General features: G+C 38.6%; 3 protein-coding genes across 20 annotated transcripts in view; all 3 read right to left on the bottom strand.

Annotated features, from left to right (window-relative positions):
- Positions 1-5,025, bottom strand: part of Rc3h2 (ring finger and CCCH-type domains 2) — a 52,302-nt gene extending 47,277 nt beyond the window's left edge. For 3 of the 12 annotated variants that reach the window (XM_038335907.1, XM_038335908.1, XM_038335910.1), the window contains exons 1-2: positions 4,750-5,013; positions 1,608-1,643 (exon numbers count right to left, since the gene is read on the bottom strand). The gene's annotated coding sequence lies outside the window, so the exon portion shown is untranslated. Of the gene's footprint in view, positions 1-1,607; positions 2,252-4,749 lie in introns of those variants that run through there. The other 9 variants (XR_005286134.1, XM_038335902.1, XM_038335912.1 and 6 more) reach the window with 7 other exon arrangements.
- A 1,717-nt stretch (positions 5,026-6,742) lies between these two features.
- On the bottom strand, positions 6,743-11,827 carry Zbtb6 (zinc finger and BTB domain containing 6). Its single transcript, XM_038336459.1, has 2 exons — positions 11,757-11,827; positions 6,743-10,610 (listed from the first exon to the last, which is right to left on the bottom strand). Exon 2 carries the CDS (start codon positions 10,599-10,601, stop codon positions 9,330-9,332), a length of 1,272 nt encoding a protein of 423 aa, XP_038192387.1. The 5' UTR covers positions 10,602-10,610; positions 11,757-11,827; the 3' UTR covers positions 6,743-9,329.
- Positions 11,828-12,976: 1,149 nt separating this feature from the next.
- Zbtb26 (zinc finger and BTB domain containing 26) lies at positions 12,977-26,134 on the bottom strand. 7 transcript variants are annotated; one of them, XM_038337213.1, is made up of 3 exons: positions 25,660-26,109; positions 18,557-20,271; positions 12,977-17,666 (listed from the first exon to the last, which is right to left on the bottom strand). In XM_038337213.1, the coding sequence occupies exon 3, from the start codon at positions 17,654-17,656 to the stop codon at positions 16,331-16,333; it is 1,326 nt and encodes a 441-aa protein (XP_038193141.1). In that variant the 5' UTR covers positions 17,657-17,666; positions 18,557-20,271; positions 25,660-26,109; the 3' UTR covers positions 12,977-16,330. The 7 variants fall into 7 exon arrangements, with proteins under 7 accessions (XP_038193141.1, XP_038193143.1, XP_038193138.1 ...); XM_038337215.1 differs by lacking the exon at positions 18,557-20,271 and having other exon boundaries at positions 26,035-26,134; XM_038337210.1 differs by having other exon boundaries at positions 12,977-20,271; positions 26,031-26,121.
- Between the last annotated feature and the right edge of the window lie 40 nt (positions 26,135-26,174).

Raw genomic sequence — 26,174 nt, 5'->3', positions numbered from 1 at the left:
TACGGTATCATAGGCTGCTGGACAACAACAGACTAAGAACTAAGTCTCCTTAGTTTCCCAAGACCATTAGGACAGTACTCCACATTCATTTGACAGTCCTGTAATTACATATGCATACACACACACACACACACACACACACACACACGAGTTTCTAATACTGTCGACAAGTTTAGTTCATATTTAGAAACTACATGCCTTTAAAATGTATAGAAAAGAGCTAAATAGAACTTTGACAATAACTATTGAGTTTTTCCCTTACTGTTTGCCAGACTCTAATAGTAAATTTATGAACTAAACTTTCCTTATAGGATATGATTTGATTTCTAAGAATGTTTTCCTTCAGTATTATAATCAATAAATTTTAGTTACTCAAATTAGAAATTAAGATTTTATCTAAAATACAGAAACTTGCATAGCCCATTAAAATATTTAATTAGTGACAAAATTGGAATTTCAATTCTCTATTAAAGAAAGTTTTTCTTCTTCTGGTTTTTCAAGACAGGGTTTCTCTGTATAGACTTCAAATTCATAGAGACCTGCCTGCCTCTGCCTTCCAAGTGCTGGGATTAAAGATGCTACCATGCCAGGCAAAAAGAGCTTCTTAAACTTATGTACAAAATACTTTAACAACTACCCAAAATGATAGATATCCTATTATTTTTATATTTTTAAGAGAAATATATAAATTAACAATAAAGAGATAAGCATACTAATTTATAGAACTTTTAAGCTTATAGTGATGCATTTTAACAATGACTTGATTCAGTGGGTACCTTAATTGCTGCTAACATTTATAGTGACTAGACGCACTTACTCCTAAATATACTTCCCAAATGTTTCAAATTGATAGAAAACGGATTAAAAAGACCAAAAGTCTAGATACCTACAGAGATTGAGAAAACATATTTTTGCATTAACTAATTTTAGTAACTAGTTTTAAGAACTGAAAAAGCGTAAGTTAAAGCACAAATGGAAAAAGGCTAAATTAGAGGCGGAACCTGAAACTGTCTCAGATCCTTGTTGTTAATAAACTTTTTATGATATACAAGAGTAACAGACTTGCTGATGGTGTTGGCACACGCCTATAATCTCAGCACTCAAGAGGCAGAGACAGGCGGATCTCTGTGAGTGTGAGTTTAAGGCCAGCCTGGTCTACAAGAGCTAGTTCCAGGACAGGCTCCAAAAGCTACAGAGAAACCCTGTCTCGAAAAACCAAAACCAAACCAAAACAAACAAACAAACAAAAAAAGTAACAGACTGGTCTTATAGCTGTAAATTACAAACTTCTTTACCAAAAACAAAACAAAACAACATACCAGCTAAACACTTTCATTTTCTGTTATTTATATTACACAATCAGATCAGGACACAACACGGAGTAGAGAGTATATAGGCCTTTTTCACTGCATTATGTTAACACATAGTACTTTATAATTCTGTTTATAAAACTATACACTTAGAAGTCAGTTCTGTTACTTTAAAAAAATTAATTATATTTGAGTACTATAAGCTACTGAAATGGACTACACCAGTACTTCCTTATATAGAACATATCAAAGTAATTAGCTGTGATCAGGGATGTGGCTCAGTGGTGGAACACTTGCCTAATGTTTGTGAAGCTTTAAATTCAATCCCCGGTACTGCAAAACAAAACAAAACACAGCTTTAGATTTAAAATCATACTGTAAGCATCAGATGTACAATGTAAGACTCAACCTAAGAAACAAGGAAACGCTAATGGAAATAACCTGTAAATTCTGTGGCTCAGCACTCAAGGACAACAGAGTTTGGAGAAAAGAGAAGCTATATCACAATGTCAAAAACTACTATTTTGTTTAAAGCTATGAGATGGATGCGATCAATTTTAATCCCCAAATTAGGCTTGAACCAAGTTTTTTAAAAAGAGAGAACTTTCAATGCATTCTAATAGGAAAAAAAACCTTCCAATTTAACAAAGTTCTATTTCTTTAGTGATGGCTAGATTTGAAAAAATACTTTGTGACGAAAATTATGTGTTCTGACACTAGATTACCTTACCTTTCTTATTACTAGAATCCTTATCCCTCGAATTACTTTGACGCTAAAAGGATACCATCATAAGTTTTTGGTTCTTCATGTATTTATTTATTGTACCCCTGCATTGCAGTTGACCCTTATAAGTACTAAGGAAGTTCAGGGCAAGAGTATAGTCAAGTTCAAGGCTAGCTTAGGCTACACAGTGAGTTCTAGGCCAGCCTGGGTTAGAATGAGAGCCTGAATCAAAAAACAACAAAAAAAAAACTATAACAATTTCTGATTGTCAAATTTTTAAAAAGGCCAGCACTTGGGAGGCAGAGGCAGGTGGATCTCTGTGAGTTTGAGGCCAGCCTGGTCTATAAGAGCTAGTTCCAGGACAGGCACCAAAGCTCACAGAGAAACCCTGTCTCAAAAAACAAAAAAAACTAAACAAAAAAATTAAAAAAGGAAAAAGAACATAGATGAATCACTTTTAGTGGTACATTTTATATAATTAAGTAAAATATCATTTTAACCTGCAATTATATAAAAACTTAAAATATTAAAATGTTTTAGAATTTTCAATTAAAGTCTTTGAAATATGGTATATAATTTGCACTTAACACATTTCAAGTCCTTAGTTGTTACATGTGGCTGCTATCAGGTAGTAAAGGTAAATCTAGACTACAAATGATTATAAGGTAATACTCAAAATATAATTTTTATTAGGAATTTTGAGGTAAAAGTCACATTTAAGGTTCTAATGGAATTAGAAAACTTGATCACAAAGATAAAATCGACAACACTCATGTGACTAGATGCAATTCATTTTTAATTTCCAATTAGCTTTATTTTTCTGCAGACTTCCTTTTTCCAACACTAGGAAGTGAAACTTCAACCAAGTCCAACCAAATATAAGAAAGTACTTATTACAACTTTGTTACCACCAGTCATGGTGGTGTACTACCTTAGTCTCAGCGCAAATGAGGCAGAGGCAGAATGATCACTCACTGTGAGTTCAAGACCAGACTGATCTACATAGTGAGTTTCAGGACAGTCAGGGCTATGAAGAGAGGACCTTGTTTCCAAAACAAAACAAAATAAATTAATAAACAGAACAACCTTGTTACAAATTATCAGCATTCTTAACCATCACACACAATGTTCTCGTTTTAAATATAAAATCCCGAGTGTAGGGAAAAATGCTTTTGCCAACTAGAAGGAAGCAAATTACAGAGAAAGTGAATTAACAAAAACATGGATATTAAGTCTTCCTGCATGACACACTAACACAACAGTAACAGATCAAGAGTAATTCAAAGGCTTCTCTAATGAACTAGACTGCAAAGATATTCTCAAAGAACAAAAGCCTGTTAGAATTATGGTATCAGCCTTTTCTAAACAAGACCGGGAAATAAATTTAACATTTTGTACTAGCAATTTTCCAAACTCTGAAATTTGGGAAAACAAGAATCTCCAAATCAACAACAAAAGGGGGAGGGGAGGATGCCTTTAATAGGATGTGTTTAATGGCTTTTATTTGTTCAAGAATTGACTGTGTTAGTAAGCAACTTAAGATACTGATGCTGAGGTCGGAACAATGATGTAGGTTTTTGTTTTGTTTGGTCGTTTTTTAAAACCAGAATAAAGGTGGAAATGGGGGAATCTACAAAGTATTCTGGACCCACCAAATGAAACCAACATTTGTTTCTTTCCTTCCGGGTCATATTATATCACTTTAGTGTGTCATTATTAGTTTTCTCAGGTAAACTAAAAGCTTTTATTGGAGCTTTAAAAGTGTGACTAATAAAAAAATGATAGTAAGATTACTTAAACACTTTATTTGGGATACAAAGTCACTAATCAAGGTAAGAAGAAATTACTAAAAAGGGTTCTTAGGCAAGAGGACAGTAGGATTAAAAAGAATTGAGATAGAGCTTAAATAAAAATATAAACAGGTTGACTACTTTATGTCTGTGATTACTTGTGACTATTTTGGTGTGAAGGCTGTGTCTGCGAGTATCTTAAAACTCTTGGTGATTTCAAGGATGGAAATGACAGCTACCCTTATCCTCTTTCTTCTTGAGTGCTAAGGACAGAGAAAAGTCCAGTTGTTTTTCTGAGAAACAAAGATGCTTCCTACCATTCTCCTAAGATGGTGGAAGAATCTCCTCAAGAGGCTTCCCCAAGGAAAATAAGACGAAAGAGGGAAAGAAAGCCTTAACAGACTTCCCGGTCTGTGTTTCATGCCATTGATCCTAGTCACATCCCCTGCGCACCCTCTCTGGTCTAGCCTAACAGGGAGGTTAAGCCTTCCCTGGGCATTGTTTGGCCAGGGTCCCTATTAACGTCAGGCAGATCGCCTCCACCATTCGTGCGCTGGGGTCTTGGTAAGCCCTGAGGCTGAAAGAGGACGTTATCAGGGCTTCGGAAAACCCTCTTCCTAACCGGGATAAGCAAAGGAAGTCGGCCTCTGCTCGGGTGGGCTTCTCAGTGGTCAGAGGGCATCCCTTCAGCTAGGAACGGTGGCCATTTGAGCGTTTCGCTTCTCATCAGAAAGCCCTACCGGAGCAAGGGGCTCTTCGGGGTCCGGGGTCCGCCAAGGGTCGGGTGCGGCCCGCGATTCCCAACCCTCGGGGCACCAGCGGCCACCATGCACAGGCCGCCGGGCAGAGACAGCTCCCCGCCCCACCTTTGGGGACCGGACAGCGGGGCCGGGGCCCAGCCGCACCGTGCCCGCCCCCGCCCTACCTGAGGGGCCCGGGCGGGGTCGCTAAGGGCCGCTCCCGGGAACCCCGCGACGGCGCGGCTTGGCTACGGAGGCGCCTCGTCTCGCCGGGGCAGAGCTCGGCGGCGGTTTCAGGGCCTCAAACTCCATCGGGAGCTACAGGGACAGCCCCGTTGGCGGCGGCGAAGGCCGCGACGGGGCCTCCTCCTCCCTCCGCCTCCTCCTCCTTCTCCTCCTCCTCCTCAGCACGGAGGCGGACCTGGAGGGATCCCTACTTAACTCTCGCGAGAAGATACTGTTCACTTCCCGCGAGATTTCGCAAGCCCGGGATTTGGGGTGGAAGGGAAGCGTAGTGGCCCTCACTTCACTGCGCGTTAGTTTCCCTCTGAAGAGCTACACCGTGGTCACATGACCAAGGGAGCCCCGGAGTACTGTGGGAGATGCTGTGAGGAGTAGGGAAGCCAAAGAGACTTATGGGAAACTCCCTGAACTAAGCCTTGAGTCCAGGCCGTTTGTGCAGTTGAGCCAACGTTAACCTTCCACCAAGAAAGGCTTATCATCCATTGAGCAGATCCTATTGAACCCTTCTTGTGAGATACTGACCAAATTAGCAAATAATGTTCCAGGTTACAAGAACCAGGACCAAAGTGAGACGTTTGCGGACCCACCTACCTCATCTAAAATCCCAAATGCCTCAAAAAGAGGAAGGATCATAATCTGCAAGTTTTGGCATTTTGACTCAGTATTTGTTAGAGAATTTATAGCAAACTGTAAAATGGGAATTATCCTTTGTTCTAATAAATGAAGAAACATTGGGAATAAAGATGAGAAAAGCAACAATTATGAATTACTATATGCCAGACTTTATAAGTGATATAAGCATTTTAGTTTTACTTATAATTCACTTGCCAAAGTAATACTGAAAGGTTGATATTGTGTAACCTTTGTTAATGATGTGCAACTGAAGAATAGAGGTTAATGGTCACGCCTTGTAATTAAACTCGCATTTTCCAATGTAAAATGAAATATTCAACAAAAAAAATCTGTGAATCTGTACATAAACTAGAATATGGAAAAATGACTTTGATAAGGAGCCTTTAAAACACATGATTTGTAAGCCAGGTGTGGTGGTGCATGCCTGTGAACCCAGTAATTCAAAGACTGGGGCAGAATCATAGACTGGGCTGCACATCAAGAATTCTCACCCTCCCCAATATTTGTACACACACACACTCCATAACCACAGCAACTCACAACCTCCTGAAACTGCAGCTCGAGGAGGAGATCCAAAGCTTCTGGCACTTACAAGAACAGTGTTTCAATTTTTTATGAAAGATCCATTGGCCCCACAAATCTTATTCCATTTATTATTACTACTTTCATACAATTATGCTATTCAAAACAGGAAATTTCCCATCAGGTGTACACTTTTGTATTTTCAACTGACAGTGATGAGAAATTTTACATATACACATTCCTAACCAATAGTGTATGTGTGCATTTTTCATCTTATGCCCATTAGATATACCCTTCCATTTCACGGAAGAAAGATAAATTCCTCAAATGTGGAAAACTATATTTAAAGTAACAACTACACCTTTTTTTCCTATCAATAATTTATACCTGGCATTATGTTTGCCAAACTGATTTCAAAATTTTACGTACATTGTCTACCTCCAAGACAGCTGGTATTCTTTGTGTACTTAACTTTTAGTACAGATAAAAAGAAACCAAGTAGCTATTTCAAAAATGACTAAATAGCAGGAATAACGGAGGACTAGATGCTCAGTGGTTAATGTAGCCTACAACTTTTGCACAGTTCTCAGATCCCACATACAGCAGTTCACAAGTGCCTGGAACTGCAGCTGCAGGAGGGGAAACAGCTTCTGGCAAACATGTGCCCACACAATACACATAACTAAAAAAATAACAAATCACACACACACAATTTTTAAAAACCTTATCACCAAACAAATTCAGTTCTTTAAAATTCATAGAAATACACAACCCAAGTTCTCCATTCCCACCTCCAGTTTATTATGTTTTATACAAACATAATTACATACAATAAAAAGAGGAAAGGAGTCTCTCTGCAATAAAATAACAACTACCTTTAAGATTGTTTACATATGGAAATGCAGTAAATAAAAGAGATTCAACTCGAACATTTTCTGTCATAAACAGCTAAAAGTATTTAAAAATTAATAAAGGCTATACTTTGTCGTACCTGCATATTTTAACAGATTCTACTTTGCTGATTTTTTTTTCAGACATGTCATGCAAACAGACACTCTCCCAGGAATGTTTTTTTGCTCGTTTACCTTTTCCCCTCCAAAACAAGGTCTCCTTTAGCTGAGGCTAGCCTCAAACTTAGCTATATAATGAAGGCTAGCCCTGAATTGATTCTCTTGCCTCTACCTCCCAAGTGCTGGGATTACATACAGGCATGTGTACTTTACCCAACTCCTAGGAATGTTTTAAAATCAATCTGTATACATAACAAAAATAAATAGTATAACAACCACTTTATAAAACACCCTCCCCACAAGCAAAATTTTCAAAGTGCTCACAAAAATTTTTACAACAATCTTACAAGGCACACACAAAACTTAAAACACCTTCAATCAAAATGTCCCAAATATTAAATATAGTCGATACTACTTCCTAAAAAAAAAATCTTTTTTTTTTTACACTATAGTTTACCCTCTCCACCCATCCCTAGCCCTCCCTTCCAAAATTCACTCAGGAAGCAAAATTAGAAGCACTTCAGTCACAAGTAAACAATTTCTCAGAGGGAAATACTCTCACAACTATAATTGGTCATTCTTAAGTCATGTGGGAAAGGAAATTAGCCACTATAGTGGTCCATTAACTAATGGAACAAAGCGTTTCCCTTAGAAAAGTTCTGTCTCCAAGCGAGTACTCAAATAGCAGTGCTCATAAAGACATCACTGTCTCCTCTGCTCTAATGAGGAATATAAACTTGTAGAAATTTAGACCTAGAAATAATTCTAAAAATTATCAAGATCAAAGTTATTTTATATAAAACTAAGAAAAGCTGAAGAAGTGACCTGGTCAATGTCATTAATTAGTGTCCCAGGTTATGAACTCAATTGTGAGACCTAGATTCTTTAAAGTCTCACCCAGAGCTAAAATTCTATATAGATCATTACTCCCATGAAAGTGTCACAAAAATTATATTTAACACTTATAGGATTTTCACAACTCTTTTATAGTACAAAGTATATTACATGTTAAAATACCAAACTCTGTCAGCAGAACTTAAATACAGTAGAAACTCTACACAGAGCTGAGTTATGTAGAGAAATAGGATAGCTTGAAAGTCAGTGCTTTCTACAGTCAGGAAAAGTGATTTGCATTGCAGTGAATTTTGCTCTTTATTGTAAGGGCAAATAAATTTTAGATTTAGAGGTATTCATATACATGAGATATTAAAACTAATTATAGTAGCTTTTTAAATTTAAACAATTCACCTGGTGACTGCTTGAAAAGAAAATGTATATATAAACAATTCAACACAGAAAAGGGGCCAGGCACATCCCAGTGTTCAAGAAGTTAGGCAAATTCGAGGCCAACCTGGGCTATACAAATCAAGTCAAAAGTAAAGTAAGAGAGAAGATAAAATAAAGAAATAAAAAAGGACTTGTTAATATATACATAAATGAAGCTCAAAGGCATTATGTTGTATAAAAAAATATCAAAAGGTAACATACTAGAAGATTCCAGTTTTATATTACCCCAGATTTTAACAAATTATAGTGATGAAGAACTCTTCCTAGAATTTAGAGTTGGAAGAGTAGATAATAGAGGAGCAGCATAAGAGCACTCTGGGAGTTGTGTCCCAACTGCAAAAAATTATTACATGTGTTAAATTCATAGAAAACTCCTCAGAGAAAGGTCAATTTTAGTGCATGTTAAGCAAAGCAAACAAAACAAAAATCCCTAAGTAAACAGTAGGTGTCTTTAATGAAACTGAAATATTTAGAAAAAATACTTTTCCAATCTAAGCCAAGAACATACTTTCATTGGCCACTGAGTTCTTAATTCAACTATATAATATGTAATCAGGAATAGGGTCTAATTACATATTCTCTTGGATATTTAAATAATGAAATTCTAAGGAAATCTGCTGGTCCCATGTGAATATAGATTGTGCTCCTTTAAAACAATAATTGGGTGTTTTAGCTATAATCCAAGTACACTAGTTAAACATTAAAAACCAAACTGTTAGTCCTGTTTTCAAAATTAATAGTAATGGATAACACTATGCTTTCAAATCTATTTTCTTGTCATTTGAACTTATTAAAGTTACTATATAAATTCAACATTAAATCACTAATCTAAAAACTACACATCAGAATCTGCAGTTCCTGCTGAACAGAGGATTAAAACTAATGTTTGAGACAAAATAGAATACCATAAATTTAATCACTCCATTCACAACTTTGGAACTATTAGAAATTCAGAATGAATAATAGGTAGGAAGAACAAAAACAAAAGCTAAAGATTGGGGTGGGGGGAATATAACACTACCAATGTTGTGTCTTTAAAAACTTGCTTTCGTTGCAAGTTCATGATTTGATTACAATAGATTCTGCCGTTTCAGATCAGGCCTAGATAGTTTTTCACCACTGCTTCTGCCATGAACAGAGGTTAAATGCTTTTTGAGAGCAGATTTGTGTTTGAAATCCATATCACAACAATGGCATTTATATGGTCGGTCCCCACTGTGTATGTTCAAGTGGTCCTGAAGTGTGCTTTTAGCAGTAAAGGTCTTTAAGCACACAGTACACTGAAAGGGTCGTATACCCATGTGTCCTCGAATATGCCGGTTGAGATTTTTCTTCTGTGTAAATGTTTTCCCACACTGCAAGCACAAGAACAGTTTATGCATCTTAAGGTGACGCAGATAGTTTTCTACATGAATAAAGCCCCTTGGGCACCTGGGGCACTGATGCCTCAATGAAAAATTCTCATCTAGATTCTGGATCTCATTTACTGTACCATGGCTTCCATCAGTATTCTCACAAAATAACCCTTGATTTTGATTTCCGGGAACTTCTGCCACTCTGCTCTCAACTGTAGAATTGATCAATGAATGCTGTGTTTCAGGGAAATACATGCTTGCTTTGGATGATGTACAAGGCTGTGAAAACTGCCCATTCTCTACACTATCTGTACTGATCGATTCTACATGGAGGATACAAATTTCATTCTCTTTAAAACCACTATCTACTGTAGAGAGCTCTGGAGATTTCATTTCCCTCTGCTCTGATGTCAGCCTCTCCACAGCAGACTGTAATGTGTTGCTTTCCTCTTCTTTAACATGGAAATCTAGGTTTACAGGACTATCTTCTGAAATTTCAATTATCTCACAGTCTTTATCAGAATTTTCCTCTTCATTCTTAACATCTGTATCTGAAGATTGACACAAGTCAGTGTGTTGGTTATTTTTCATAGAAAGATCAATTTCCAGATACTTGGACAAAGCTTCTGTGCATTTTTCTACAATGTGAACCATCTGGAGATAACTGGCAGCAGTCAGGTATTTCAGAAGCTCTTTCCTTTTCACTTCAAGTGCTCCAGTATAGCAGGACAGCAACAACTTTCTGCCAACTTCTGCACTCTGCAGAATGGTGATTCTGACATGCTTTGACTGTGTTAGCAAAAACTGATCTCTCATGAAAGTGGAACAAGCAGCCAAAATCACCTTGTGACCTTGGAACTCAGTATCATTAATATAAATTGATACATCACAAAATAAATTCTGCTGTCTCAAGAGATTCATTTTCTGTAAGACCACATCTCCTTGCTGTTCAAACTGGAAGTGTAGAACATCAGACTCAGTTGCCATGGTCAAAATCTACGCAAAACAGAGCACAAGCATTGATACAGCATACGCAATGCTATTTCAATTTATTAAGGTAAAGAGTCACCCACTTTCCAACATACATTAGGAAAAATGAAGACCTAAACTCTACTTTGGGTGTTAGGAGTTAATCTGTCCCCAAATAAATCCAAAATGTCATAATGCATTTGTGTCATCATATGGTACATAATTTTTAAATACCAGTCAGTAATGAGTACAGTGACACAAAGAGTACACTTGTTATCTTAAATTAGAAAATGTAATCTTCAAATTGCCTATTACTAGCACCCCCATTACAAGTCCCTAGTCCTGCCCTGACCATCGTTAATGCTTTCAACAGGTATCCTGACAGAGCACTATTTGAATATTCTGAACTACATCCTGAATTCCCACTAACATTATGATTTAAAAAAGGAGGAGAGAAAAAAAACTTCTTATGCTTTAAGCCCACTGTTTCTTCCACTTCCTGGACTGCCTTTCATTCTTAAAAAGAATGCAAACTCCTTCAGGATTTCCACCCTACCACACTTTTTACAGATGGATCGTTCTTTTTCTCTCTCTCTCTTTTTTTTTTTTTTTGGTTTTTCGAGACAGAGCTTCTCTGTGGCTTTGGAGCCTGTCCTGGAACTAGCTCTTGTAGACCAGGCTGGCCTCGAACTCACAGAGATCCGTCTGCCTCTGCCTCCCGAGTGCTGGGATTAAAGGCGTGCGCCACCACCGCCCGGCTACAGATGGATCTGTTTTTCATATACCCATCGTTGTACTATGAGCCCCATTTGCCTATTACATTCACGCTTCCTGCTCCATTTCCCAATTCGTGCTTTAGCTCTGTTGAACCCAAACCCAAACGTGACTCTTCGTCTCCCAGAGATCTTTTGATCCTTATTTTGTGTTCACCCAGTGATCGCAGCGTTCCACACACAGCAGGAAGAGCTGACGCGAATCCGAGAGGGCCAGCCTGCCAACTCCCTCCGGCACCGCACAAGGTTCCCACGCCGAGCCTTCCGAAGGTCAAGGCCCAGCCGGCCAGGCCGGTAGGATTCCAGGCTGGGGCTGAAGCCGAGGCCGCCCCGGCTGCAATTCCGCGCAGCGCCGTCCCCTAGCCTCATCCCCAGGCAAGTCTCCTTCTCTTTCACTTACCGACTAGCAAAACAGGCTTTGAGGCTTCCGCAGCAACGGCGGCCCAGGCCGGAAGATGGACCTTAACCCAGGAGGAAACGCTTCCGGTGTCAACCAGCCTCACTCTTTAAGAAGACTGTCTAGACGCCCCGGAAGGACATCCTGACCTGCTCTTTTTTTCCCTCACTTTGTCCGCTTCTGGAACAACAGAAAGACGTCAGAATACCGGCGAGTCGGTCTTTTCTGGCAGTTCCCACCATGCCGTGAAGCTAGTTATAACGAGTGAAGAACGCTCAAGACCGGAACCGCAGACGAGCTGAGCAGCGGGGCCGAAGGAAAGGACCTCGTGGCTCAGTTTTGGGTTGGCCCCAAACTCTTGGGTGCAACTCCACCACCGTATCCACCCTCCCCTCCTCACCCTGCTTCGGACAGCCTGTCACTAAGAATGTTTCTATGCTCCCAGTTCAGAAAGGATTTTTTTTCTCCTTTTGGGTGATGGGAACTGAACATTGGGCCTTGCGAACGCAAAACACTGCTTTGCCATTTACCCTTCAAAACTGGCTTATACCGAAATCTCTAAACTGATCCTCAATTAAGTTGGGATCCAGTTGGAAATGAATTCTCTTCAAAACTGAACCTACAACCTACATCGAAATATATCCTACATCAAGGGAGGGGATTACTTAGGACAATATGTACCTAACTTTGCATTTGCAGAGTGAAGATTTTTTTGTGTACCTGTTGCCAGAGCCCGGGCTGCTGGAATGCTAGGCAAGCACTCTACACCACCGAGTCACACACATTAGCCCTGAAACCGGGGTCCTTTATTCTCAGCAGCTTCATAAAGCAGTAACTGGTTCTACTAATAATTTCTGGATAACCCACACTTTCTTCAAAAGGCAATCTCAAAATTTCTTTCTAGTGCTGAGGCTCAAACCCAGGGTCTTTGCATGCATTTGCATTTTCAGTCCCTCACCATCCTTAAGATGTGTTTATAAAAACAGGCGGTAGTGGCGCATGCCTTTAATTCCAGCACTAAGGAGACAGAGACAGTAGTTGGGTCTCTGTGAGTTTGAGGCTAGCCTGGTCTACAGAGTGAGTTCCAGGACAGTTAGCTAGGGCTGTTACACAGAGAAACCCTATCTTGAAAAACAAAACCAACAGCAAAAAATAAAACATTCTTGAATTTAAATTCAAGCAACTGAGAAAGAAGGGAAGACAGTAAGAAAATAAGTCAATGACACAGTTTAATTGTCACACTTTTATTAAGGAAACTTCCCCATTTTAAGTAAAGAGGTAGTTCAAAGTATGTCTAACATACAACAGATTTAGAACAGCCATTCATAAGCTGAAATCAAATGTTCTGAGTTGTTTGTTGATACAGTATTTTAGAAATGGTGACAATAGTCACCTTTCACACATCTTCCAAAGCAAAACCACACATGCTTTACCTCACAGTCACTTCAGTTTGGAGCTCGTTTTAATATTAAATAATAAATAAATAACATCAAATTTTAAAAGACCAAACTGCAGTAAAGAGAGTCCTCTTCCTTTTGAAGTTTTCCTAGGAATCCACATAACACAAATATTGAGCCCAGCACTTAGGAGGCTGAGGCAGCAAAGGGTACAATAGTGAGATCCTGCCTCCAAAAACAAAACAAAACAAAAAACCCAAATGCTGGGTAACTAAGATTTATACCCTGACCCCATATAATCATGACTAGTGTTAAACCTCTTCCACCATAAAATAACTTGACCTCTTTGCAATTAAATCTGAGAAATGTGTAAGAACCCTAGTCCCACCAAACTGAAATGTCTCGCACAAATGAGAACTCTCCAGGCAAGAAATGAAAGGCTTGCAAACAGTGAGAAGTGAAAATTTTAGTAACAGAAAACACTTAAGAAAACTAACATTACATCAGTGGTTCTCAACCATATAGTTCCCTGTAATATAAATATCTGTGTTTTCCAATGGTCTTGGGTGATCCCTGTGAAAGGGTCATTCAACACCTCCCCACCCCCAAATTGTGCTGGAGACCCACAGATTGAGAACCACTACTTTAAATGCTGGGGGGGGGGGGGGGGGAGGCAGCCATTCTTAGTCATGAAATAAATTGGGGACCTTGTCTCACTAAAATTACTTGACACTGTAAGTCCTATAACAACAAGGATATATCAATTCCTATCCTCAGAATCTATCACAGTGCCTTGGAAATACCAGTTGCTTAGTAATGTTTCTTGAGGCTATGGGAGTAGCTCAGTGATAGAGAACATGGTCAGTGTGTTTGCGGTCTTGGGTTCAAACTCCCAAGCATTTAAGAAAAGAAAGAAAGAAAGAAAAGAAAAAAAAGGCTTCTGAGTGACTAAAATGAATCAAGATACAGCCTCCAACATAAGAGGTCAATATTATTTGAACCCATTCTGTTTTTAGTCTTCAGACTACCAACAGCAATCAGACAAGAAAAACAACATGTATAGCCCCCTTATTTTGAAATGTTCCTATGAAAAAAAAAATTCAGAGAAAATATTCAAAACATTGGATGACATAGCAGAATCCCATTGTTGCAAAGAATCGGTGCTCTTTGGATGAATCATTAAAATTCAGAATCCTAGAAAACACTATTAGACTATACAGTGAGTGATGTTGAACATAAAGTACCAACAAGTCTTATTAGTCAACTGTATTCTATTTATTTAGTAGAAATTATGCCTCAAATCTGAGCCATGTGTAAATATATCAAATTATAACAAATTAATACCTCTTACCATCTATATATAAATTAAGTTTAACTTTTGAATTATCTGTACATGTACTCTCATAGCTCCAAAAAAAAGTCTGGTGGAAATAAAATTTCTTATATAAATTTAGTTTCACATTTGGATCTATCTCACATTATTCTAATTTGCCCTTCGCTTCATACCTAAACCAGCTACTCATTTAGAAATAATACAATATTCATCTATCTAAAAAACAAATAACAGGATTGTAGTTCAGTGGCAGGTTCAGTGCTTGGCTAGCACATGTGAGATGCTGGGTTTGACTCCCAGCACCACTACAATAAAATAATTACATTTATTTAGGTCTTAGTCCAGGCTGACCTTTAACTTACAGCAACCCTCCTGCTTCAACTGCACAAGTCACCAAAATAAAATCAGTTTAAAAAAGTTCTTCTGTAACATTTTGTTGGCAAATCCTAAGCTGTCTCCAAAAGCTAAAATGGATATACATTAGTGAAGCAAAACTAGAAAATTTCTGTGAATGCACTATTGTTCACCATCTTTTAAAGCCAAAAGGTATAGCAGAAGAGAGGCATGAAAACATTCATTCATTCATATTTAGTTGGGTGTGGGTTTTGTTGTTGGTTTTTTTTTTTTTTTTTTGGTCAGTGGTGGCCAGGAAATCTGACTCTGAATGGTCCTACTTAAAATGACAGAGATAGTATAAACAATCTTGTAAGAGTTTCTACGTTCTCTAGCAATCCTACACCTCATTGTGACCCATGGGTCAGAAACAAGCTCAAAATTATGTCTGAAATGTACTTAGAATAAAGAATTGTTTTTTTTTCCATCCTTCAAGACCATCTATGAAAGGTGGCAAAGTAGACAGTGTATCTCTAAGACTATCTAAAAGCAAAACTTCTGGTTGTCTTCTGTATACCACTTAATTTTTTTTCATGTTTTCAAGATGAAGGTATACAAGAAAAGGAAAACAGGGAGATACTGTAAACAGCACAAAAGGGATGGCCAAACTCACCTTTCTTATGAAATAAACTGTGATATACAGGTCAGACTCCAATATAGTCTATTTCTATAGAGGCCATTCATTATTCTTTAGCTCATTTAAATATGCCAAAGCACTTCCAATTACAAGAGCATCAACAAGGTACATAAGTAAGCAGCTGGTCTCTTGTTTAGGAAACCTTCCATGTGCCCACTGTTCTTTTATTATACTTCTATTATTTGTTGATTATCTTCCCCACAGTGGGAAGATGTTGCTGAAAGAATTGTATTCTGGGTTATGAGAACAACCCAGTGGGCTGTGTTAGTGTATAAAGTACAAACTGACATACTTCTTCATAGCAGCTCCAAAAAAAAAAAGTACAAATGGTAGGAAGCAGACTCACTTATCAGTCTTAGATGAATCACAGTAGACAGAGGCTCTATCGCATATTTAGATCAACAGCAGTATCACCTCATATCCCAGCCTCATTTCCCTCAACGAAAAGTGTGAACTTTTCTAAGTACAGCATCTATTGGTGGGAAGTAGGTAATGTTATTTGTTAGTACCTTCAGATGTGCTCAGTAAAAAGATTGGAACAGTGTCAGTCTATGCCAGGCATTGACACTAGGTAGACAAATGGAATTATATTTTAAAAAGGAAAATAGACATCATAAAATAAATAACTCAAAAAAGAGTCGGGAGAGGGCTAAAGAAAAGCAAAGCCACTGCAAGTGGGTTGCCTGGTCTGCTGCTAATTACCCATGACCACCTGCTTGGAGGCTTTGGAGAAGAAACTATCCAAACCACGTCTAAAAAGACTTAGAACTATTGTCACACTCTCAGTCAATTCTAGCTGTGAGTACTAGGCCCCTCCTCAGTTTACACATGTACTCTCACTCCTTAAGCTGAGGACAGCTTGGGTCAGTTTACCTGCATCCAGGACCTGTGTTGCATCAGGTTGTGGTTGACAACCTTTAGAGTCTGTGACTGTTGTACATGCGAAAGAATCAAAATCCACTGTGAGGTCTTGCACATTCCTCTCATTGGCATTATCAAAGCTGTTTTTGCCATGCAGCTGTTTAAGGTGTTTCCTCAAAACTGGCTTATGTGCAAAAACCATGTCACAATAGTTACATTTATGGGGCTTATCTCCACTGTGAAGGTTAAGATGGTCCTGCAAGGAACACTTCTGAGAAAAGGTTTTCCCACAGATTTTACACTGGAAAGGTTTAATTCCGGCATGTACACGCATGTGTCGATGAAGATTGCCTTTCTGAGTGAAAGTCTTGCCGCAGAGTAGACACATAAAGAGTTTGTGCATTTTTAAATGGTTGGCGTAGTTCTCCAGGTGACGGAACACCCTGGTACACTTTGGGCATTGGTGATGCCACTGTAAGCCTTTGTCTACACCTCGAATATTAGGCCCAAAAACATCTTTTGAGGTCATAATGATGTCATCATTGCCTGTGTAAGAGAGGGCGTAATTGTGGAGATGGCTCTGGTCTAGTTCACTTACTCTGTTTTCCACAGTTGAGTTTATTAGGGAGTGCTGGGGTTCTGATGAATGTAAAGCAGTGGGTTCAGAGGAAATGTACTGGTTCTGATCTTTCTTACTTCTAACCTCTGATACATCCCCAATAGATTCTACCTTAACAATCTGAATATCACTGTCCTCCATATCCATACTGTCTTCAGATGGATGAACACAAGGTAAGTCCTGTTTTGAAGAGCCTCTGGCATCTCCCTGCTGTTCTTTCGACTGGGAAGAAGCACTTTGTGGTTCACATCCCTCTTTACTATCCATTGGTTGTTTTGGCTTTATAAACTTCCACAGCGCCTGTGTGCACCGTTCTACAATGTGGCTCATCTGAAGAAAACTCGCAGCAGTCAAGTAATTTACCAGTTCCATCTCAGGGAATTCCAGCACACCACTATAGCACGATAAGAGCAATTGTCTCCCCACTTCAGAACTTTGTAATATGGAGATTTTTACCTCTCGGGAATCATTCAGTAAAAACTGGTCTCTTAAGAAGGGGGAACCTGCAGCAAAAACAATTTTATGCCCCTGCACCTCAACATCATCTATGAGAACCGTAACATCACAAAATTTATTCTCTTCTCTTAATTTGTTCATTTTTTGTAACATTGAATCTCCATAATTTTCAAACTTGAAGTGAAGGAGATCTGATCTTTCAGACATTTTGGCAGACCTAAAGAACAGAAATGTAAAAAAGGTGGAATTTAAGAAAATTTAAACAATTTAGAAACCTGGATTTACCTTTCAAAACCAAATGTGTTGTTTTGTATGTATCCAAAAAGCTATAATAAGAGCTTTCAAAGGTCATGGATAATTATTCTTTACCAGTATCAGGTGCCAACAGTTCCCAATAAGTAGACACATAGAAATGTAAATAACTGGGCATTCACTCAATTTTTTAAGACACTTAACACAACAACAAAGCTCAAGTTAGTTCAAGAAATTTATTTTTCATGTCTCAAATGAAAATTCTATCTATTAAAAAGAAAACATCATAACCCAACTAACAATGAAGACATTATTTTCTTTTACACAAAAGATATACCGGCTTTTTCAAAAACAAAATGCTTTTTTTGTTTCCTATTTTTATTATTGTTTTGCCTGTATCCATAGCCATGTGCCTGATCCCCACAGAGGCCAGAAGAGTGTCAGTTCTTTGGAACTGGAGTTACAGATGGTTGTCAGCTGCCATGTGGATGTTGGGAATCAAACTGGAGTCCTCTTGAAAAGCAGCCAGTGCTCTTAACCACTAAGCTAGCTCCCTAATCCCTCTCTTTCTATTTTAGAGTTTACAGGGGCACTGTTTGCTGGGAACTGCCACCCTCCTTTTCTGTTTAAACTGGTATGAATTTATTCATATAGCTATTCCTGTGATAAAAGTCACAGACTTAAAGAGACGGTGTTTAGTCACTGGCAAAGACACAATTCTTTATCATGTGCACTACAGATAAATCTAAACTCTCTTGTAAGGAGAACAAAACACTATCAGATAAACCAATCATGGCGGTATGAATGAGAACAGATGCAGATTCAATACTTACTAGATTGTTCTTTCCTTCTTACCTCTATGTGTACATCATTTCTCATGTGGACTACTAGAATTGACTCTTAAATGCTTTCCTTGGATTCCAACTCCTCTTCTCTGAAACTTAACATATACACCACATTTCAAAAACAATAGGTTATATCTAACCCATCTAAATTTCTACTCAATGTCTCTTGGATAAAGGTTAGCCTTTTGGTTATAAGTCAATTAACTAAAACTAATAAAGGTAAATAATGATGTAACACAGTCAATCACAGAGAAGGTTTCTTTGACAAAACTCCCTGCATAGGGTTCAGAATATCCAGAGTATCTATATCTCAGTAGTAGATAATCTGCCTAGTCATTATGTGAAGCTAGATTCAATCCACAACACTGTTAAAAATAAGCAAATGAAACTAATTCTGCATATTGTTCTGTTTATAAGACAAATCTTTCCTGAGAAAGTCCTCATGTTCTGATTGCATTCTTTCCAGGTTTTCTCATAACTTGGCTTCTCATGTATATTTCTAAAAGGGAAGGACAAATTAGTCATATCAATACTATAATCCAGTCTACTAACTAATCACAAAAATAACTAGTATTCTTTTCTTTCCTTTCTTTTTTTAAAAATATTTATTTATTTGTTTGTTTGTTTATTTATTTATTTATTTGGTTTTTCAAGACAGGGTTTCTCTGTGCAGCTTTGGAGCCTGTCCTGGAACCTTCTCTGTAGACCAGGCTGGCCTTGACCACACCGAGATCCACCAACCTCTGCCTCCAGAGTGCTGGGATTAAAGGTGTGTACCACAACCATCCGGCTCCAGTATTCTCTTTTTAGAAACCAGCCTTCTATCAGGTCAGTAAGAATGTCACTTCTGTCTTTCAAAAGCAGTTCTATAATCTCAGCAGGTTAGGAAATCCAGCTTGAATCCTGTGTTCTCAACTGCGATTTACTTCATAGTCAAATGAGACAGCCAGATTTTCTTGGATACATCAAGATTTTGGTTTTCTGTTTTTGTTTTGTTTGTTTTTGAGACACGGTTTCTCTGTGTAGCCCCAGCTGTCTTGGAACTCTCTTTGTAGATCAGGCTGGCCTAGAACTCAGGGATCCGCCTGCCTCTGCCTCCTGAGTGCTGGGATCAAAGGTGTGAACCACCGTGCCAGGCATCACATCTAAATTCTAAAGCCTAAAATTCATAATCTTATTATTTCAAAGTGTCAGCTCCCGATGACAGAGTTCAGGTGTTTGTTATTCCTCAGTGCTTGGTAGATAATGTATCATCTACTTGCTCGAAGCTTGTCACACACATTGCACTAGTCTAGAACACTGCATTCTAGCCAGTCTAGCGCTGTTTCCTGGCAGGCAGTTTTCCAACCACTTAGAGCAAAAGAGTTGTCTCTAGGGCCCTTAGGACTGTACTTCTATGTAACACTCAAAAGGCTTTATCAAATAATTCCTTCCTGTTCAAACATAAATTCCCTGGCATTAGGAAGCAACATATACATCTTATGTCATGGGGCCGAAGTTGGAAACAGTCTGCTTTCACCTCAAATTCTTACTGCAGTCACCCTGCTTCTTCCACTGTTGACCAAACTCTCCTTTGTTCAAAGTGGTGCACACTGCTATCACCCACACCATACCAAACACACAGGAAGGGCTCAGTGTGCAGCAGTGAAACCTACAGCATTAGTTTCACCATAAAAAGAATTTTGTTAAGTAGACCAGGTCTTCCATGAGTGAGGCTACAAGGACCTAGAAAGGAATGAAAACGGAAATAAGAAACAAGCAAAAAAAAAAAAAATAGTAAAAGGTATTTCAGAGAACTTGAAAACTGATAATGAGAATAAAAAAAGAAAAAGAAGGAAAACCAAAAACAACCAAAAACCCAACGGCACACTCAGTACTCAGAATCTAAGATAGATAGATTGCAAGAGCCAGGCTAGTCTGAGTTACATAGTGAGATCCTATCTCAACAAAATTTTAAATCTCAGAGTTTAGCTGAATGTCACAGAAAGAGTACCCATTTAGGATGGTGTGTCACATGTATGTTAATAATCACAAACCGTTTAAGGTTTTCTCCTGGATGGCATTCTGAATGTGGGGATAATAAATCATGGCAATAAAGGAACTGCATTAGAGAAGGGGAATGCAGAGAATCAAATGCAGCAGAGAAATCAATGAGTTTCAAACAAGGGGAAATCTAGAAAACATAGGGAATTTTATCAGTATTTGGAGCAAACAAACTGTATTATCACTGGTCAATTTTAGTGGTAATAGCTTAGAAATTTCATTCTGTAACTGGAACAGTGAATGTTCCCATTTAACAAAAAGTTATAAAAATGACCATTGTTTCAAGTTGCTAAACAAAAGCGGCATTGTCTTTTTAGAGTTGAGCTGGTCTTGAATTCACTAAAGCAGTATTTTCCTAGTCATAGTAAAAATCGAATTAATTGTTTCCAGTTAGAGTATAGCAGTACTCAGAATGTTTTAAATGTCTTTGGGGAAACTTGTTCCTTGTTTCTCTACAGAGGAGCCTGAGTACGGTTTCATTTAATCTGACTCATGAGTTCTCAACAGAAGTCAAACAGTGTCTCAAAACAAACAAAACCGTGCTTTGATCTTCCTGCTGCAGTCCAAGAAAGTTTGGGAAGTCTATTGTTTACTTTAGGAAGTTTTTTCCTAGTATCTATCAGTCCAATTATCCCTTTAATAATCTATTCCCAGGCCGGGCGGTGGTGGCGCACGCCTTTAATCCCAGCACTCGGGAGGCAGAGGCAGGCGGATCTCTGTGAGTTCGAGACCAGCCTGGTCTACAAGAGCTAGTTCCAGGACAGGCTCCAAAGCCACAGAGAAACCCTGTCTCGAAAAACCAAAAAAAAAAAATCTATTCCCAGGTCATATACTTTCATCATTAGCTATTTTCTGTCATTAGTCTACTTTGCCAATAGGTCGTTAGTTATTTGAGGACACGAACCAACTGTTTATTTCACTTTACACTGCTCATTAAACAAAACACAGCACTATAGTAACTCCTCGATATTTGCTATGAAATTATTATTTGCCTATAAGAGATGATTTTTTTAATACCATTATATCCTGTTTGTTTGGTTTTTTTTTTTTTTTTGAAGATTTTGAAGATTTTATTATGTATGACTACAGACCAGAAGAGAGCACCAGATCTCATTATAGATGGGTGTGAACCACCATGTGCTTGCTGGGAATTGAACTCAGGACCTCTGGAAGAGCAGCCACTGCTCTTAACTGCTGAGCCATCTTTCCAGCCCTGATATCATCTTTTGAGGACCCGAAGAACTCTTTAGATTATGTAGACCCAAATTTGTAATACCTTTTTTAAAAATAGAAAAAAATACGTTGCAATAATTGATTGTTCAGTAGTAGAATGTGTACTTAGTAGAAATGGAATCCTAGGTTTAATCCCAGCACCACATGTACACGAGTAAATAGGTGCTATAAAAGTAAATGTATATGCACAGACAACCAAACAAGTTAATATAAAATTATAGTAATCTGCAGTGGTAGTTTTTGGGGGTTGGCACACACCTTTAATCCTAGTACTCAGGAGGCAGAGGCAGGCATATCTTTGTGAGTTTGAGGCCAGCCTGGTCTACAGAGTGAGTTCCAGGACAGCCAAGGCTGCGCAAAGAAACTCTATCTTGGAGTAATATGTATATATACATACACACACATACATTATATATGTATGTATGTATGTATGTATTTAAAAAAAATCACCTAACAGGATTCATTCCTTTTACAAAATGATACCTAATATCTTCTAAATTCATATCACATTTCAAATATACTGCTATAGGCTTTATCTAAATTAATTCATTTAGTCCTGAAAGTCTCTACTGTTAGGTTATTACTACTCCTGTTTGACTATAAAAAAACAAAGATGAGAGAACATAAATAATATGCTGAAATTAATAGAGATAAAATGGCTAATTGTTAGAGCTGAAACTTCTGCTCGAGCTATGAATCAACATAGAAAATAAATGGACAAGCACAGCTTAGCTTAAGAATTTATCTGAACTGTGTAATGGTTCAGATTTTCCTTCTCATATTGAGAATTACCAAGGAAATCTATGAAGCACTACACTGTGATCTGTAGACTTTTGTATTTTAGTTATATTTCAGTAAAAAATGTTGGAGGAAGTGGGCTGGCCTCTTTTCCGGCTGTGGGATTCAGTTGCTGTTCTCCATTCCAGCAGAGGATACTGATTTGTGAATCTACCCCTAAATAAATAATCCTCTATTGGTCTCAATTCTGAGCTAGAGTGGGATTTCTTTTAAGCGTCCATCTTCAAAAAAATTCACATCTAAAAGCAAAAAGTATAAATTAAACCAAATTTATAGTGTAGAGAAGATAACGACAAGCCATTTATGTATTGGCTAACACTACTAATACATACATAGATTCTTGAGTGCATCTTATATGTCTTTATCCTCCTTCTTCTGATCTCGGGGGTTTTGTTGCATTTTTTTAGACTTATTTTATTTTTATTAATATGTATTGTGTTTGTCTGTATGTATATGTGTATGTGCATGCAGGTGCCAGTGGAGGCCAAAAGACAATAGATAGAGAACAGAGAAAAATTATCAAAACAACTAAATATTTTAGCTCAAGTGCCTAGGTATATTTGAGTGTCATTCAGTAATCTAGAGAACACTAAAGGGACAATCCTAAGGCTGGTCATTAAAATGTGCACAGGCGTCCTTTGAGGCACCAGAGTAAAATCTAGTAATCTGTTTAGAAACAGGCCTGATGCTATAAAAGAAACCTCAGTATAAATCGTAAATAAATTGTAAATGAAGCTTTACATTGGAGTAAAAGAAATAAATACTTAAGTTAGCATAGCGTGGAAGAGGACCCTAGGACAAAAGGGAAAAAAGCATATATACAATATAATATAAACTCATCACTTACCACTTTCAACTTTGCTATCCTTGTAGGTCTCTCTTAAACAATAAGCCTATCTTTCCTTACAATATTTCTACTCCTTGACTCCTATATAGTCACCACATAGCACAGTAAGTAAAGTATGGACTCCGAAATCCAATATCTAAGGTTAAAAATCAGTTACAGCACAGGCTCCAAAGCTACAGAGAAACCCTGTCTCAAACCACGCCCCCCACGACAAAAAAATCATTTACTAGCTATATGGCCATGGGTGAATTACTTATTCAGTCTGTTTCAGCTTTCTTGTCAACCAATAGTAAATTACTTTATGAGACTGCTAAGGGAAATTAAATAAGCTCATAATTAAAGAAGATTTAATTATTTTATATCATGAACGTTCTGCCTGAATGTATGTGCCTAATTTGCATGGTGTCAGTGGAGGTAAAGAGGTATCAGATTCCCTGGAACTGGAGTTATGGACGGTTGTGAAGCATGTCAGTCCTGAGAACTAAACAAGTAAGTCATTTCTCCAGCCCATTAGTCCATTTTCAAAACAGCTTAGGATGGTGTCTGTTATGTGCTCTTTAAACATGTGTTGAGTAGCTGGGCAGTGGTACACACACCTTTAATCCCAGCACTTGGGAGGCAGATGTCTGTGAGTTTAAGGCCAGCCTGGTCTATAGCACGAGTGCCAGGACAGGCTCCAAAGCTACACAGAGAAACCCTATCTCCAAAAACCAAAATAAAAATTTTTTAAAAATGTTGAATAAATAAACAAGTAAGGTCTGTCAGTTTTCTTTGTGAAATCCTTCACTTTTTCTTTTCCCAATTGAGGGCTCTGGTATTTTATATTGCATTACCTCATCTACTAAAATTAATTTTTACCAGGTCACTGATGGCCTGTTAATAAAAAGATACTTTCTTTTTTCTTTCTCATTCCCCAGTAGCTGAGCACCATCAGTGGACTCTCTTCAAAACTCTCTCCTGATAGCAGGTCACCAAAGTTGCGGCCGCCCTGTGTTCTTGGGCTTTCTTTTCTACCTCTCTCTGTGGGCTCTAATTTGCTGTTCTGCTTCAACTATAACCATCATCCTTCAAATCACCTTTTCTCAGTGCTCAGTCCTCGATGCCAACTTTTCTCACGATGTCTACCGACACGCCAATTTTCAAATATTTTACCTGTAGCTCCAATATTTAGGCTGATCTCCACATTTGTGTTCCCAACTCTTTTTTTAAAAATATTTATTTATTATGTATACAATATTCTGACTGCATGTGTGCCTGAGGGCCAGAAGAGGGCGCCAGACCTCATTACAGATGGTTGTGAGCCACCATGTGGTTGCTGGGAATTGAACTCAGGACCTTTGGAAGAGCAGGCAATGCTCTTAACCACTGAGCCATCTCTCCAGCCCCTGTTCCCAACTCTTAAACTGAACAGTTATATGTGGTTAACCCTTTAGACAGAACTCAACATGAACAGAAAATGAATTTGTATTTCTTGCTAGCCTTATGGTTTTATTTCTGATTATGGCATCACCATTTTTTAAATGTCAAGTGCCTAATACTTAGGGTTTTTTCCTCCTTCAATGTATGATTATCTACATTAGCACTTTTTTCTCTATTTTAGACTTTATTGCATCTCACCAGGAAGAACTCAATATTTTTTCAAAATAATCACCAACAGAACTGTATTCTAGCTAAGAGAGCCCGGATTCAGCTAGTTTCTATTCTACCAGCTTCCCAGAAAATACAGTACAAATACGACTATATCAGTTTTCTGCTCAAAGAGTTTAAAAAAGATAATCCATCTCCTTTTATGATTAATTAAACCTTTCACTATCTGGACTTCATCTTACTTATCGGGTTCAAATTCCATCTTATGCATACAACCTCCCTTACTTCTATTTCTTTTTCTTTTCACGCACACTCTATTACGTCTCAGTAGTACTAAAACTTTCCCTTTTGCCGCAAAAGTACTTCCACGAAGTAGAATTTAGAGGCCACTTTCTACCGGCTTCCCGCAACTGTCCTTAGAGCAGCTAATATAAGTAACCAATTGCACACCCCGACCCGGATACGAGCATCAATTTGTTCATATATCGTTTCCAAACGAGTATGAATACTAAATATGTGATGACCCTCCACTGTTTGGCATAGCGCTAGTAATACAAAAGGTGCTGTAGCCAGCGGCTGAGCAAAGGCAAAAGTCTGGCACTTACAGCAGTCTCGCAGTCGGCACTGAAGGCCTTGCCTTGGCTAACTCCCGCGGTTCAGTTTTCTGCTGGCCTCAAGTCCAGCACTTTTTACAAAATGCCAAGGTCTGGCGTCCTGGCAAGTCACAGGGCCCTAGGAAGAGGGTCCCAGGAGGTGGTCCCTGGGGCATCCTGAGACTCTCCACTGCAGATTCGGTAAAGGGGAAGAGCGTGGGATGCATCATGGGCCGGTCCAAGGCTTAAGTCCCCCGGGGCCTAGACCAGCACCTCGACTCGCATCCCAGGGCAGATCACGGCCAAACCAGATCCCCAACGGGGGCTCCATTTCCAGAGACCCCCGCACCCCAGCCCGGCTCTCCGTTCGCCTCCGAACTTACAGACCCGGGGGAAAAGCCGCCATCTGGATCTGGCACCGTCTGGAGCTCCGGCCCCTCGGGGCTCCAGGAAGGGGGAGGGGCCGGCAACCTGAGCCAAAGGGGGACCCAACGGAACCGGAAGGGCAGCCCTGGCCGGACAAAGAC

Source organism: Arvicola amphibius, chromosome 7, assembly GCF_903992535.2.
Source record: "Arvicola amphibius chromosome 7, mArvAmp1.2, whole genome shotgun sequence".
NCBI lineage: Eukaryota > Metazoa > Chordata > Mammalia > Rodentia > Cricetidae > Arvicola > Arvicola amphibius.
Note: the sequence above shows the minus strand (reverse complement) of the source record. Positions and strands in the feature narration are given on the sequence as shown.

Coding starts and splice junctions, on each gene's coding strand:
- Zbtb6 (XM_038336459.1), bottom strand. CDS start 10,601: ATGGCAACTGAGTCTGATGTTCTACACTTCCAGTTTGAACAGCAAGGA.
- Zbtb26 (XM_038337209.1), bottom strand. CDS start 26,053: ATGGCGGCTTTTCCCCCGGGTCT. Junction 17,667..26,030: donor GCGGCTTTTCCCCCGGGTCT/GTAAGTTCGGAG, acceptor TCTGTTCTTTAG/GTCTGCCAAAATGTCTGAAA.